This window comes from Monopterus albus, unplaced genomic scaffold (assembly GCF_001952655.1).
Source record: "Monopterus albus unplaced genomic scaffold, M_albus_1.0 scaffold60.1, whole genome shotgun sequence".
Lineage (NCBI taxonomy): Eukaryota > Metazoa > Chordata > Actinopteri > Synbranchiformes > Synbranchidae > Monopterus > Monopterus albus.
In genome coordinates this window covers 2,499,530-2,515,086 of record NW_018127940.1, presented here as the reverse complement: position 1 = coordinate 2,515,086, position 15,557 = coordinate 2,499,530, and the positions used below count along the sequence as shown (strand labels likewise).

Sequence of the window (15,557 nt, the reverse complement as noted above, 5' to 3'; positions counted from 1 at the left end):
CCTTGGTCTATTGGCTGCTGACCGTCAGGCCATCATCTCCACCACATGCAACACCGCGGTGTGATCACACTGCCAGTCACTTCTCTCTGGTCGGTCAGACAATTGACTTGGCACATTCACTCATGTGCAGCCTCGGCATCTTAACAAAGACTGTGCTGCTGCTGCTAGCTTCTATCATAACTGAAAAGATTCAGATAAATGACGAACTCCACGCTTGGAAAACACGCATAACCTCTACATTTGGGACGTACATTTTCAATTTCTATGTACAATTAGACATATTCCATTACGCACAGGGCAGGCAATTCAATTTGTGTAAAAGCTAGAGGTGCAGCTGTTTAATTACTGAAAATGACTTATTTCAGTAAAATATAGCCCAAGCTGCGCGCTGTTGGTGATGCTTTCTGTGGGGGAAATGTCATGTGTTAAAAAGGCTAAAACAGTTGGGTCCTGCTCGTCTTACTTGTCAATTCTCTTTAAATCTTAATCCAGAAAACATCCCTCAGAAGTTACCCCCACTCCAAAATCACCTTTTCTCTAATCCTAATTTGCACACAAGAAGGTTGCTAAAGAGCTGCCTGCGCCAAAGGAAAGAGACCTAAGGGTCAGACGGGGTTATTGCGCAATAACCCTTTTCCCAGTGTTTGGTAGGGACCGTGTGGATTACTGATGGAAATGCCCTATACCCGATCAATGACGTTTTGGCTCTTAAATTCTCCAGTCAATGTTTGATTTTTACAACATTACAGGAATACATGATAATCCCGAGCCTGCAATGAGAAGCAGTCACTCAGACATCCCGCAGCTGATCCCATTGTAGAAATAAATTAATAACAAATTATTATACATTCATTATTCCCCACATATTACATTTAGTGTCGTCATATATTATGTGCGGCCAAATTAAATAAATTAGTCAAATCACGCTGTCGTCTTCCGTCTGATGTGTTTCAGGATGATAAACATTAATTCAGTCATCTGTGTTAAACCATGAATTATTTCCTCAACAACAAACAGATTAGTGGAGAGTAATCAATCCAATTGATTACTCTCCACTAATCCCCCCAATCAGCTGCGTGTTGGATATCTTAAATAAACTTTTTTTCTACCAGAAATTCAAGGGATCAGCGTTACACTTTTCCTATAGGATTAAACAGATCTTCCTTTGCTCATGAATAGAGGCAGGGAACCTAGCGTTGCCCGGCCCTGAAGGCCCAGGGTGCCCTTTTGATCATTTCAGTCTCTCCTTGGTGCAATGCTTTTGATTGGCCAAGAGGGGGAAAATCTTTAATTAAGCAGATAATCTCTTGTTGGGACGAGAGCAGCTCCATTTCAGAGCCCCCTCTCCAATCTCGGAAGCCCTGGTGAAGTTTCGTGCGCTGGTAGCTCAGTTTCCTTTCCATCTTCAGACTGTCTGCAGGCTTTGGACGGGTCAGAGTCCCCCTCACCTGCCAGGATGTTCATGCATTTGGAGGTTTTCTATTACGTTTTTATACTCCTGGTTCACATGAGGTCGTGCTGCAGCTGGTAAGTCTAACTGATTAATTTAAAATGTCATAATTACCTTGAGTTTTATTTTGTGTCCTGGTAATCCAAACAGTTCTTTTTATGGCAGTGGCAAGAGTTCCAGTATATGCAACACAAAACGTTATCAATAATTATTTATAAGCACAAATTTATATATATTTCATCTGCTTTTAGAAAAACATTTTTATAAGGCTGAGTGCATGATTTGTTGGCATTTTCTCTATAATACTGTAAGGTCTAGACCTTAATATGCAAAGTGCCTTGAGGTAAATTTGTTGTAAATTGGCATTATACGAATAGAATAGAATAATAAATAATTTGCTAATGCTCTGTAGGTCAGTTGTAGACCAACGTTTGGGTTGCTAGGTTGTTAAAACTCCTTCTGACAGGTTATACCATCTAATTGTTTATTAGCAAAGGGTTGTGGAAAATATGGATCAAAATTAATTAACAACTTATCAATACCTAAAACTGCAGAATTGATGGGTTAATGACAATTTATTTGTAACACATTAACAGCAAATTTGATGGTTTTTCTAGAAAATGAGAAAACTGAGACAATTTATTAATGATTAAAACATTTATATATGCATTATTTCCCCAAAAAAAGATAAAGCACCAACCAGTGGGGTTTTTCACAACCTGGCAACCCAGCATTCACTTAAGTGCCAACCCTCAGCTGCTTCACGTCTTACATTTCTAAAAAAAAAAAGAAAAAGGTTTTACTATATTCAGCACTACTGCTACTAAGATTTAGATGCCCACTGGTGTCATGGTTAAACATGTAACACAAGTGCACTAATGAGAGGTGTTAGCAGAGGAATTTGTGGAGGACACTGAGCTTTCATAAGTGAATAAGCTGTCTCCTTTTCCAGGTCAGTGAATAATTTCTTGATGACTGGACCCAAGGTAAGCCAACTTTCTTTTGATCTTTTCTCCTCGCCATTTTCACAAAAGAGAGAGGGAAAGAAAACATGGTTTCTCTGTTTATTCAGTACAGGCCTGTTGTTCTTGTGACATAACCCAAGTGTTATGGACAGGTACCTGTTGTATGCAACAATAGCACTAATGATATATCAGTGATAGTCTTGGCCCTTTGTGGATGTTCCCCCAACTCCATACACTTGACCTCATTCAGAGGCTCTGTATCTATGGGTTGAATGTGTTAAGGGGTGAAGGCATGCATTGTTGTAGTGGGTGGTCATCATTAGTGAGCCAGACCCCTGTGAAAGAGGTGGCACTCCATTTCCCCAAAGGCCACTTGAGACATATTAGTTATGTTATCTTTCACATAGTCTGAACAAGCAGCAGAGTGGCAGGTGAAAGCCAAGGACAGTGCACACTGGTTTAAGAAAGCCCTGCAATTCAGTGTATTCAGTAGAGTTTAACAAGTATAATGTTGGAGCTCAGTTTGAATCTGATTGTCTTGTATTGAAACTGACAACAAGCTTGGTATAAGTCTTAAAAACCTATTGATAATCTCAGAATTTTTGAGAAGGCTAGTGGCACGTTTTAAAACTTCAAGTATTTCAGGGTGATCTGCTTGTCCTGCTCAAGAAATTGTGTGACAAAGACATGTCCGAGATGAACAATAAAACATGGATCTGTGATTTCTGACTCTGTTAGTAGCATCTGCCTGAACTCTGTTTCCTGGATTCAGGCTTCTGTGATCTCTTAAAAATGACTTGTTGGATTTATTAGGTAGGGTGCAGTCACTATCATCTTTTGCATCAATTAAATCTTCCCAGAAGACGACACTAATTTTCATGGTATAAGTTGGGCATAGCTTGGTATGAAATCATGTCAGATTCTTCACAACTCATGTTGCCATTGCTGTGAGGTGTCTGTTTATTTTATGTGTATATAAGTCCCCCTGTGTCTGCTGCTGCAGGCATACTTGATCTACTCCAGCAGTGTGGCAGCAGGAGCTCAGAGTGGCATAGAGGAGTGTAAGTATCAGTTCACATGGGACCGCTGGAACTGCCCTGAGAGAGCTCTGCAGCTGTCCACCCACAGCAGCCTGCGCAGTGGTAAGTCCACAAGCCCCACACACCAGCCGGCCTTAGCACCACAACCAAATCTGAATCAAGTCTGTGTTATTACCTCGGAGGGGGGGGTAGTTATTTTTTTCCTGTGTGAAATTGAGATATTTGCTTAGTCAATGCATTCATCACTGTTTGGAATAGTTACAGTGGCCTCAGTTACTAGAGGCAAACCAGTCAAACTGATCCATTTCACAACATTCCCCAGAATCACTGCCTCTGTTTGCAGCTAATGGAGGCAATATACAAAGATCCACAAAGAGTCAAATCTGCTCATCTTAATTTGGGCACAGTTTAGAAGCATGGATACATTCAGAACTGGATTCAAGGCTCTGAACAAAACATAGGAAACTGACTAATCATGTCACATGTTTGCAGTTGGTTCTAAAGTAGGACTAAATATGTAATATGAGAACTGAGACTTATTTTGCAGGTAACTGAACTTAATGAGAGGTGGAGATTGCAATGTTATATATGTGAAGAGGCAAGGTTGTTCATGGGGCTCTCTGTTGACAGCAAATCGGGAGGCAGCATTTGTCCATGCCATCAGCTCCGCGGGAGTCATGTACACTTTAACCAGAAACTGCAGTCTTGGAGACTTTGACAACTGTGGCGGTGATTACAGCATGAATGGACAACGAGGTAAAAAAGGTTTATAAACCTGTACATACAGTAAATACCCACAGCAGAGATTGATATGTAAAATGGTCATCTGAACTTTTTGACAGAGCAGTTAAATATCACATATAATGTACTGTGTATCATTCTCTCAGGTGGTCATGGTTGGCTCTGGGGCGGCTGCAGTGACAATGTTGGCTTTGGTGAGGCCATCTCCAAACAGTTTGTTGATGCCTTGGAGACTGGTCAGGATGCTCGGGCAGCCATGAATCTCCACAATAATGAGGCTGGGCGCAAGGTACAGTAGGTGCTCCTAATTCACTCCATCAATTTGACAACAAGATGGGCCCCTAGTACGAGAAGTAGTACAATTATAAGATGTGAATGCCTTGACTTGATCCATACAGTACTTAAACTAGGTGGCGGCTTGGCTGAAAATATGGGGAATCGCTCTCGGCCCTCCAACTGATTGCACAGTGTAAAGCACCTTTTGAATCATTTTCCCTGCTCAGAATTACACTGAGTGTGCCACCCAAGCATCCCATTCACTTTGCTGTAAGTGAGGTGCCACTCGTCCGCAATAATAACAGTGTGTTCGGTGTACCAGAAAGGCCTATTTACCAGTGCTGAATGCCCCTTATGACAATACCTCAACACAAGAATCTCAGGATCACTGGTGCAAGCTTAATTAGAGATCCTGGGGAGCCAGACATTGCAAAGCATTCTGTATTATGCTGCTTTTTTTAAAATAAGTGTTTAGTTTTATTCTTGCAATAAGGATCCCACATTTATGTTGGTCTTTGTTTGGCCTCGAGGGAGTGTGAGGGGACCACAGGCATGCAGCTGAAGTGCTCTTTGTTTACGGTGCCTTTGCTCCCCCCTGTTGGGCCCTAGGATCCCCATGGCACCTGGAGCATCATTGTAACAGAAAAAAATGGGGATAGAAAGAGAGAAAAACTCCTTTTTCATTTCTTCGTTGAATAGGGCTCTCCATTGGGTCTTCTCACTCTAAAAAACATGTTGATAATGAACATGCTAAATAAATACTCCTATTTCTTCTGGGGGGACAATAGGACTCAATGTGAAACTTTGATTGAGCCTCACCTCAACAGAAAGTTCATCCCCTCCCAACGAAAGGAAAACGTCCCTTTTCAACTGACAGCTGTTTTGTGTCTGGTAAAGTCAGGAAACACTGAGGATGATAAAGAAACTCAGCACTAGACCATGACCTATCATCTCTTCTTTTCAGAGTATTCAGCCGCTTTCTACTTAACTGGAAAATGTTCAGAATGCAATCAGTTAATCTGACAACACAGCAATCAAGAGACAATGGACATCCTGTGTTTGAATTTCTTTAGTTTGACACAATTTTTCATATGAAGCTGGGAGCAAAGAATACTCCTTCAACACAACAAACTATACTGTAAATGCATTTTAATAATGGCAGTCTTCCCTTTTTACATCCGTCCTATGTGTCCAGGCTGTGAAGGGAACCATGCAGAGGACATGTAAATGCCACGGGGTGTCAGGAAGCTGCACCACTCAGACCTGCTGGCTGCAGCTGCCAGAATTCAGGGAGGTGGGGAACTACTTGAAGGAGAAATACCATAGGGCTTTGAAGGTGGATCTCCTCCGAGGAGCGGGGAACAGCGCGGCCAGCCGGGGGGCCATTGCTGAGACCTTTAGCTCCATCTCTCGTAAGGAACTGGTCCACCTCGAAGACTCCCCTGATTACTGCCTGGAAAACCGCACTCTGGGCTTGCCTGGCACAGAGGGTCGCGAATGCCTCAAGAAGGGCAAGAACCTGAGCAAATGGGAGAAAAGGAGCTGCAAGAGGTTATGTGGGGAGTGTGGGCTGGCTGTGGAGGAGCGCAAAGCTGAGATGGTGTCAAGCTGTAATTGTAAATTCCACTGGTGCTGTGCAGTCAAATGTGAGCAGTGCAGGAAGACAGTGACCAAGTACTTTTGCGTAAAGAAGGGAAGTCAGAGAGGGAAGAATGAGAGCGCTGGCAGCCGCAGGAAAAACCTCAGACTGAGGAAGAAACACTGAGCATCTTCTTCATCTTTCCCTTGACTCTCTGTGCGTGGTTTGGACTAAAAGTTAGCAAAAAATATACTTTCAGACCATCTTCATTGTCAGTTTTGTATTATAATTAAAAAGAGTGTGTGCAAAGCCACAATAGAGAAGATGAGAATGGGAGGTTTTACAACTTTATAGGATCTAAATGTATTTAAGGTATATTTTTATACTTTTTACAACATTTTAAAAAGTCACTGGGCATTGGAAGAGTATTTCTCTGATTTCAAAATGATGTACAACATGGCTTATTTATTTTCATACATAAAAAGTGGTGGTCTGGCTACCGACGTCATAAACTGTTTTTAAAATCACAGTTTTCAAGAACCCACCAGTTTGATCTTCCCACTGATGCCACAGAAAGCCAGTCTAAGATGAATCTTTATTATTTCCAACTATCACAGCCACATTTTGAATTCACTTAGCAACATCTTGACATTTTTGGTCCCAGCCCGCTGTCCCACCCTATGGTTCGCCCCGAGCCTTTGCTTCCCTCTTGATGTATTTAATTGTACATAAAATGAAGCACTTTGTACTGTACATTGTTAATTTATTGCACAGCATTTTATAGTTTTGTTTTATTGTTAGTTGCCCTTGTGATTTGTTTTCTATTAAAATGTAATGAAAGAATAATAAATCATTTTATCTCATATATCATATAGCTTGGAGAAAGTGCACATCCTTCTTTGTGACAGTAATACTTGATGGTTTGCAGCAAACACAGCCATACTCTCCTCATTGTTCACATTTGGTTTAGGATACTCTGCTCCAAAGCAGCAAGAATAGAAAACTTTCCAGCGTACTCTTCCTTCCATCATGTCTTTCTCAATTTTGCCACAACAAATACCTCCCGTTCTCTCCCTTATCATGGTAATCCCCAGAGAGCCCCTTAACTCCTAAGCACTTGGAAGTTTCTTTACTGTTTAATACTAGTTTAATTAACTTTGTCCAGACAGAGTAGGGCCATGGGGGTGAAGGGCATGAGGCAAGTTGCCCTTAAAAATCACTCCGCCTCTAATTTTGTATGCTAATCTCCTTTTTCACGCCGCACCTCCTTGGGAGTGGGGGAAAGAAATGTTGGGAAAACTTTGGGTTGCCTGTGTAGCGCTTCCTGTGGCTGTTTTCTTTCTGGGCCCACCTATTTGGATCCTTTCACTCCTCTAGGGCCTTCCTTTGCTCGATTTAACAATGAATGCAGAGCTAATCAGCTCTCTCGGAAATGCACCACTGTCTAGGAAGGTAATCCCTTCTCTACTCTCAATGGGCCGTCGCCTTCTAAAGGACTTTGGGAAAAGGCTTTGCACAGATTCACACTGTTCACTCAAAAGAAGTTAGTTCAAGTATTGTGCCCAAACAAGTAGGTTTTATAAACACATGCTTGCCAGGATACTCACCCCACCTGCAAGTAAGAAGTGCCAGGCCCAGGCAGACTAGCACATGGCAGCCGAAGCCGAAACCCTTCAGATGAGATGGCACATGAAAGGGGAGATTAGAAGTCCCATTGAGAAGGGGCGTTCATTTCTGCACCTTCCTTTTTTTACTCAATAAAGTGTCAAGGAAACACCTTGTTGACATCTTATTTACGAAATAATGATCATAATAAAACCTCCTCCCTCCTCTGATGACCCCTGTGGGCAGGTTGGATCATTCTGCCTGGCATGCAGCAAAAACAATCTCACCAGCAAAAGAATCAGCATACCAAGCTTTTGCCCTGCAGCTCTGTGGAAGGGCTGCAATTTACTGCCTTAGGTTGCACAGCAGAGGCACATCAGAGTGTTCATTCATAGCATTTTATAGGTAATACACAATTATAATTAGGATAAGTATTTGGGAAGAAACTTAGCCACTTTAAACTTGGTGTTTAGAGTGCAATGATTCTTATTTGGTTTGTTTTTCTCTATGGTTACTCACTTAGTTTTAGCATCTCTTCAACATACTGTACCACTCAGACATTTAAATAATATAGAAAAAAGAACCATATTTGTCCTAGGAATAGTGAGTGGTAATGCAGTCAATGAAAGATGGGAAACAACTTATAATGCTTCAAAGAATCCTTGACTAATAGGATTTATGGCTTAGAGGTTCTGGATCTACAAAACCTAGAGGGGCGAGGGTCAGCATGAATGTGAGAAAGCAAACACAGACAAGTGGAACAAAACCTAGTGAAGTCTGGAGTTCCCTGTGCTGTATAGTTATGTTGATTTGTTAGCAATCACTGCATAAACTATAAGCTGAATATGTTTTCAGATGCCTTCACTTTTTACTTCAATAGTAGCTCCTCAAGAGAGTCTTTGTTTTGGCAGCAGTCCATCTGTTAGGAAGAAGACAGCAACAGTGCAAGACTCAAGATTTTTATTTGCTATTTAAGCATAAACAGACAGTCTAGGCATACAGGAATTCTTGTGCAGCTCTCTTAGAGTCATAACATGTAGTCTGAAAATAAAGTTATGTAAGAGTGACATAGTATAAAAATGCATTCAAAATAAAAATGCAATACAAAAAATAATATAATAGATAATAGATGAGATGGTGAACTTCAAATATTGCACATAATATTTCACATAGTGGAGTTGGATATGATATTTCACTTAGTGAGGTAATAAGGGATTTAATGCACGTTTCTCACATTTTTGTATTTGCCATCAGTCTTACTGTGGCAGGGAAAAGCTATTGTAAAGTCTTGTTCTGTGTGTGATGATACTGTCCACTCTGCTGTGCCTGAGGCTGTAGGTGCAGTTTTTGTGTCTGAGCAGAGTGTGAGCTGGGTGGAGTGAGTCTCTGATTATGGTCTCTGCTCTTTTACAACAGTGCTGTGTGTATAGTGTGTTCATAGCAGGGAGTTTAGTCCCAGTGATCCTCTCTGCAGAGGGGAGGGGTTCTTCCTGAAGTCTATTATTATTTCTTTTGTCTTGTTTATATTGAGGCTGAGGTCATTCTCCTTTCTATAAACAAGAATGTTGTTCACCAAGCTTCTGTAACCCAACTTGTCTCCCCCCATGATGAGGCCCAGGATGGTGGTGTCATCCACATATTTAATGATGATGGTGTTGTCATTGTTGGAGACACAGTCGTGGGTGTAGAGGGTAAAGAGTTTGGGGCTGAGCTCAGCAGATACCCGCCCTCCCATTCTGACCACCTGTGGTCTTTTAGTCAGGAAGTCCAGAATCCAGTTACAGGTGGGAGTCAGAATACCAAGGTCTGTCATCTTCTCAATCAGCCTGCCCAGGCAAATGGTGTTGAATGCAGAACTGTAATCCAGGAAGAGCATCCTAGCATACGTACTGCTGCTGTCCAGGTGTTTCCGGGTGTGGAACAAAGCCAGAGCCACCACATTGTACACTGATCTGTTGGGGCGGTAGGCGAACTGGAGAGGGTCTACAGTGTCCGGGACCATGTGGTTAATGTGTGTGAGGACCAGTTTCACTAAGCACTTCATGGCGACTAATGTGAGTGCCACTGGACTGAAGTCATTCAGAGTGGATGTGTCTGATGTCTTAGGGCCCAGTATGATAATGATTTTTTTGAAAATGCGAAGAACTGAAGTAAAGACAGGTTGAAGATGTCGGTATACACACTAGCTAGTTGATCCCCACAGGCTTTCAACACTCTAGGGGACACACCATCTGCTTCTGCAGCCTTCTGGGGATTTACCTGTTTCAGGGCCTTCAGGACCTGTGTGTGTCACCTGACAAGCAGTGTCCCCCGGGTCACAGGGGGATTATGATTGGTGTCTGTGTTCATCCTTTCAAACCTAGCATAGAAGTTATTAAGGCTGTCCGGGAGGGTGGCATCTGAGGGGGCTGTGTTTGTTGATTTGTTACTGTAGTTTGTGACTACCTGGATTCCCTGCCACAGGCTGCACGTGTTGTTATTCATGTAATAGCTCTCCAGTTTTTGGAAGTATGCTTTCTTTGCAACTCTGATGGACCTCTGTAGTTTGTACCAGGCTCTCCTGTACTCCGCTTGGTCCCCTGACTTGAAAGCTTCCTGCCTTTTCTTGATTTTCTGTTTTATGTCCCTATTAAACCAGGGTTTTTGGTTGGGGAAGACACCCACAGTTGTAGGTGGGGCATATATGGATGTGCACCAGCTGATGTAGTCACTCACAGTCTCTGCATATTCATGGATATTGTCTGTGGACTCTTTAAAAGATGTTCCAGTCTGTGGCCACTAGACAGACCTGCAGGCTGGCCTGTGCACAGTCAGTCCAAGTGTTAACAGTTCTCACTCTGACTGGTTTCGCCTTGAGCCGTTTGGTGTAAACCAGCTTGAGCTAGATTGCTATGGGGTTAGATCTACCGAAATGAGGCTTAGATTCAGCTGAGAAAGCATTTCTAATGTTACTGTAACATTGGCCCAGTGTTTTGTTTCCTCTAGTAGGAAAGGTTGCAAACTGATAGAGTTACAGTTACAGTTTAGGCATGCTTTTCCTGAGATTGCAGTGATTCAAATCTCCCAGAATAATATATGCAGCATCAGGATATGTGCTTTCATGCTCATTGATAATGTTGTGCAACTCCTTGAGTGCAGCCTCCTCCCTGGCTGAAGGAGGGACATACACTACACTCGCAATGATACGTTGCAGTTCCCTGGGCAAGTAAAATGGACTTAGCTTTAGTGTTAAATATTCCACATCTTCAGAACAAATTTGGAGATAATCTTACAATCTGTGCACCAGGACTGTTTGATGAAGACGGCCGTTCCTCCTGCACATGTCTTGCCACTTTCTGTGGCACTGCGGTCCTGTCTGAAGTCAAAGTAACCATCCGTGTTTTGTTTCCTCTAGTAGGAAAGGTTGCAAACTGATAGAGTTACAGTTACAGTTTAGGCATGCTTTTCCTGAGATTGCAGTGATTCAAATCTCCCAGAATAATATATGCAGCATCAGGATATGTGCTTTCATGCTCATTGATAATGTTGTGCAACTCCTTGAGTGCAGCCTCCTCCCTGGCTGAAGGAGGGACATACACTACACTCGCAATGATACGTTGCAGTTCCCTGGGCAAGTAAAATGGACTTAGCTTTAGTGTTAAATATTCCACATCTTCAGAACAAATTTGGAGATAATCTTACAATCTGTGCACCAGGACTGTTTGATGAAGACGGCCGTTCCTCCTGCACATGTCTTGCCACTTTCTGTGGCACTGCGGTCCTGTCTGAAGTCAAAGTAACCATCCGGAGTTATTGCCTCATCGGGAGTCTCTTTCCCCAGCCATGTTTCACAAAAACACAGCATGGAGCAGTCCTGTATGTCCTTCTGTGTGGTCCACAGAATATATATTATTCAGAGACAGGACATTTGCAAACAGTATAACCGGGAGGGTTAGCCTACCACTCCTAACCAAGCGCCGGAGCATCCGTTCGACTCCTCTCCGTCTGCTGCATCTCAGTTTTGGGTTGTTGTTATCGGAGGAGCTCCCTGCCAGGGGTCGGCCTGGCATCGTGTCGTTCTCCCTATTTATACCCTGCTCACCATTCACTCCCTTGCCAGTTCAATCCCTATTGTCAGGCCCCCTATGCTCGTTGTTTTCTTTATAGTATTCCTAGTTCATGTCTTTGCTACCCATACGTTTTACCCCATGCTCCGGCTGTGCTCTTTTTTTTCTTCATCGGACCTCTCTTTTGGACCCTGGATCTACTCTGGGGGCTGCTGTGGCTCAGGAGGTAGAGCGGGTCATTTCCTAACCGGAGGATTAGTGGTTCAATTCCCGGCTTGTCCAGTCAACATGTTGAGGTGTCCTTGAGCAAGACACTGAACCCCCAGTTGTCACCGGTGTGTGAATGCGTGAGTGCTTGGGAGTGCGAATGGGTGAATGGCCGAATAATGTGAAAGCGCTTTGAGTGTGCTGTAAAAGCATAAAAAGGCGCTATACAAGTATAAGACCAGACCATTTACTCTGCCCTACTCACAGTCTCCATTAACTATCTATGCATGCTCCTGTCTCCTCAGCCATCATTGCTTCAACCACAACCAGTTCAGGAGTGACCCCAGCGTCCGCAGCCCGGTCTGTAACCATCCATCTCACCATTGACTGTTTTTCTCTGCCACTGATCGACACCCAGTTACTCCATACCATTCAGCACCTATCTGTCTATTGCATTTTAAATTACACTGTAAATAAAACCATCACTGCTTGCACCGAAGTCAGCTATTTGGGTCCGTCTTTATTGCTCGTTCCTTTCCGTGTACGAGTGACCATAACACTCTGGGTAAGAGTCCAGTGTGCTTGGGTCAAAATCTCCAAAAAGACTGCGCTCTCTTAGCACTAATAAAGTCGCCTGGTGATAGATAATGTTTGCAGTCTTTACAGCTGCCTTAACATGGCACAAATAAGCAAGTGTTGTTGTTATCAGCAGGATTGAGACACCAGCTTCTTGGGGGTCACTGGGGTGGTCAGTCCCCCAGTTATAGGTATCTACAAAGAATGGGGAGGAGAGTAGCATCAGAGGGATCAGCTCAGCTCACTGATCTGCACAGGAAACATAGAGCATCAGAACCCACAGGGTAGGACAAATTAATCCTCCAGGCGCAAATCTGCTGATAAAGCATGACTCAAGTGAAAATCTGAAGATGTATCAGGCGTTAGAAAAATTCCAGGACACTTGTTTATACATTTGAGCTGAACTTGTAGCTGTCTGTGGCTTTAAAAATGTGCCACCAAAATATCAGTCTGGCATTTCTGAAACAGATCAGCTGATCGGTCCACTGTGCAAGGTACAGCGTTTACTGCTATCAACTGTCTCCTGAAGAGTGATCACACAGTGATCCAATAATGCTAACACTATGATGAGCATAGTTAAATATTAGCAAAAGATTTCTAAAGCATTTGCTCAGTCTTTCATGCAAAGAAAGACAGAGAGAGCAGGGAAAAACCTCCTAATCTGTCTGATAGAAAACATATTGTGTTGTGCTTGAACCACATTAGTCTGCATTAATGCTTGCTAGTGTACAGCATGCTGGTGAGACCATCACTTATGCTTGCAGAGTTTAAACTTTATTCATCATATTTGTATAAATTCATGATATTTTGTATGAAAATCTTGATATGATGAGTAACTTGTCACCATAGATGTGAAATACACGTAGCACAGTCGATTATGTGAGTAAAACATTCAATATTTCCCTTTGAAATGTTGTGGAATAGAAGTAGTTATAAGTATCAAGATCATGTAAAGTGCAAGTGCCTCAAAATTGTACTTTAGACTACTTTCTCTGCTTCTTCATTTGTTACATTTACTGTATAAAAACAGTGTAGTACCAGTTAAATCCCTGCTTTTAAAATCTAAAATAAAGTAAACACACAAAAGTACTACTAACAAATTCTAATTAATGTACAAAATGTAAACACAGATAATATGTAAAATGGCCACTTTCTAATTGCTATAATATTAAGTCTAGATATTGCATTTGAATGATGCTGGTGTAACAATGCCTCACATTTTATAAGACACGCAGATGCTTTATTATTATTATTATTATTATTTTACTTTAAGCCTATTGCTGTCAGATAAATGTTGTGGGATAAAAGGTAGCCTACAATATTTCCTTAGAAAGTGTATTAGAGCAGAAATATAAAGTAAACACTCAGATGAGGAAAAGGCTTTTTTTTTTACAGTGATCTCAAACCTTTTACTGTAGACTATGTAAAGAATGAGATATTACAAAGAGTTGAAATTTATCACCGACAATTTAATTGCCAGTTTGATCAATGTTCTGAACTGCAAAAACACAAGCAAGTACAATACGGCCCTCTCGTGGTAGAGGCAGACCATTACCACACGAGCATTTAGTCTCCCGGTACACTAGATGTCGCTGTCCGATATTCTGGATCTAAGATGATGGAAGTGTTTCCCTGACTGCTTCAGTTCGTGTCATTTGTTTTCTGGTTGTCATCACAGTGTGTAAACATCTACAGTAGATCAGTGGAGAGAGGTTGCTGACGGAAGGGTTGTGTACAATTCCTTGATTAATTTTATAACTGTAAGCTTTGAGAAGCTTGCACGATATTCCCTCTTCTCATTGTAGCCTAGCAGGGTAGAGTCCGGACAAAAACGCACCTCTGCTTGATTTGTTGAGGAGAACGGAGGCAATCGGCGCTTGTCAACGACCATGGCAGCGGCGCCTATGGAGGAGGCCGATCCGGCGGCGACCGAAGGCGGCGCAGCGTTCTCCGAATCTCAGCTTCGAACATATTCTTTCCCAACCAAGCCCATTCCCAGACTCTCTCACACGGACCCCAGAGCAGAGGTGCTAATTAACAACGAGGTAAAGCAGCTAAGTTAGCCTGCAAAAACAATTAACTTGCCCTGTCAGTGAGCTAACGTTAAGGCATTTCATACTTTTTCATATCAAGAACCGCAGAGCTAGCTAGCTGCACTGCAGGCCCTGGCTATTAGTTTAAAAACTCTTATTGAGACTATAACTATTAATGAAAGAGAACTGTGTAATAGTTAAGGTTTGATTTTTTACATGGTTTTGAGTGATAAGAGAAATGTATTCATAGATGTAGCTCAGTTTGTAATGGTGCGATCACAGTAACCTCATATCAAATTATAGTTCATTTAAGTCATTTACCAAGCACTCCCCCAATGAAATTCCCAGGTTTAGCTTCCCAGTAGTAAACAGTTAGCCTGCATTAGTGATAATTCATTACATCCCAAAGTAAGTTGCAAGAAATACGTAGGTAGTTTTGTAAACGTGTTACTTTGCCTGTTATCAGTGGGTTTGGAGAATTGCTTTATAATAAAACTGCAAAGCCATCTGGAATTCAATTGCAAGGGTGGTCCAGTCAGTGATGCCACATCAGGCAGTTTGCCTTTAACATCTGGGTGAAAACACCTGCTGATACCAATGCAACTTAGAAATGCAACAGGTAGACAACCACAGAGACCAGTCAGCAGCAGTTCTTCTACTGTGTGATTAAATGTGGATTTCTCCTCTTCATCTATCTGTCTGCTTGTTTGCTAGTGTGATGACACAGCTGTAGGATTATATCAGAGCATGAGAAATCAAATCGAAATGCTAGCTCCATTTGGTTTTATTGTGTTCGTGCTCAAATTGAAACAGAAATAACTTTCTGTATGGATGACATAATTACAGTGGTATTTTAATTACTGTAGTGAACAAGGGCCAGTAAAAAGCTTCTCACACTTCCATAAAGCCAATGAGTGGGTGCCCATGACCAAGGAAATAAACCGCATTCTCTTGGCTTACTATATTTACTCATCTCTGGGCCTAAGAGACCCCTGACACTTTTTTTTTGGGGGGGGGGGGGTTTTTACATGATACACAA

At 42.2% G+C, this 15,557-nt stretch overlaps 2 protein-coding genes across 2 annotated transcripts in view; both read left to right on the top strand.

The window, feature by feature from the left end:
- Positions 1-1,106: 1,106 nt before the first annotated feature.
- On the top strand, positions 1,107-6,254 carry wnt8b (wingless-type MMTV integration site family, member 8b). Its single transcript, XM_020603041.1, has 6 exons — positions 1,107-1,527; positions 2,403-2,436; positions 3,419-3,557; positions 4,086-4,211; positions 4,343-4,485; positions 5,668-6,254. Exons 1-6 carry the CDS (start codon positions 1,457-1,459, stop codon positions 6,235-6,237), a joined length of 1,083 nt encoding a protein of 360 aa, XP_020458697.1. The 5' UTR covers positions 1,107-1,456; the 3' UTR covers positions 6,238-6,254.
- A 7,845-nt stretch (positions 6,255-14,099) lies between these two features.
- hif1an (hypoxia inducible factor 1 subunit alpha inhibitor) overlaps positions 14,100-15,557 on the top strand; it is an 8,471-nt gene continuing 7,013 nt past the window's right edge. The window contains exon 1 of the mRNA XM_020603224.1: positions 14,100-14,530. Coding sequence (XP_020458880.1) covers positions 14,375-14,530 — 156 coding nt within the window. The 5' untranslated portion in view covers positions 14,100-14,374. The remainder of the gene's footprint in view (positions 14,531-15,557) is intronic.

Excerpts from the sequence above, each read along its gene's own strand:
- wnt8b (XM_020603041.1), top strand. The coding sequence starts at position 1,457 with ATGTTCATGCATTTGGAGGTTTTCTATTACGTTTTTATACTCCTGGTT. Across the intron at positions 2,437-3,418 it reads TCTTGATGACTGGACCCAAG|GCATACTTGATCTACTCCAG; the intron begins GTAAGCCAACTT and ends CTGCTGCTGCAG. Across the intron at positions 4,212-4,342 it reads CAGCATGAATGGACAACGAG|GTGGTCATGGTTGGCTCTGG; the intron begins GTAAAAAAGGTT and ends TCATTCTCTCAG.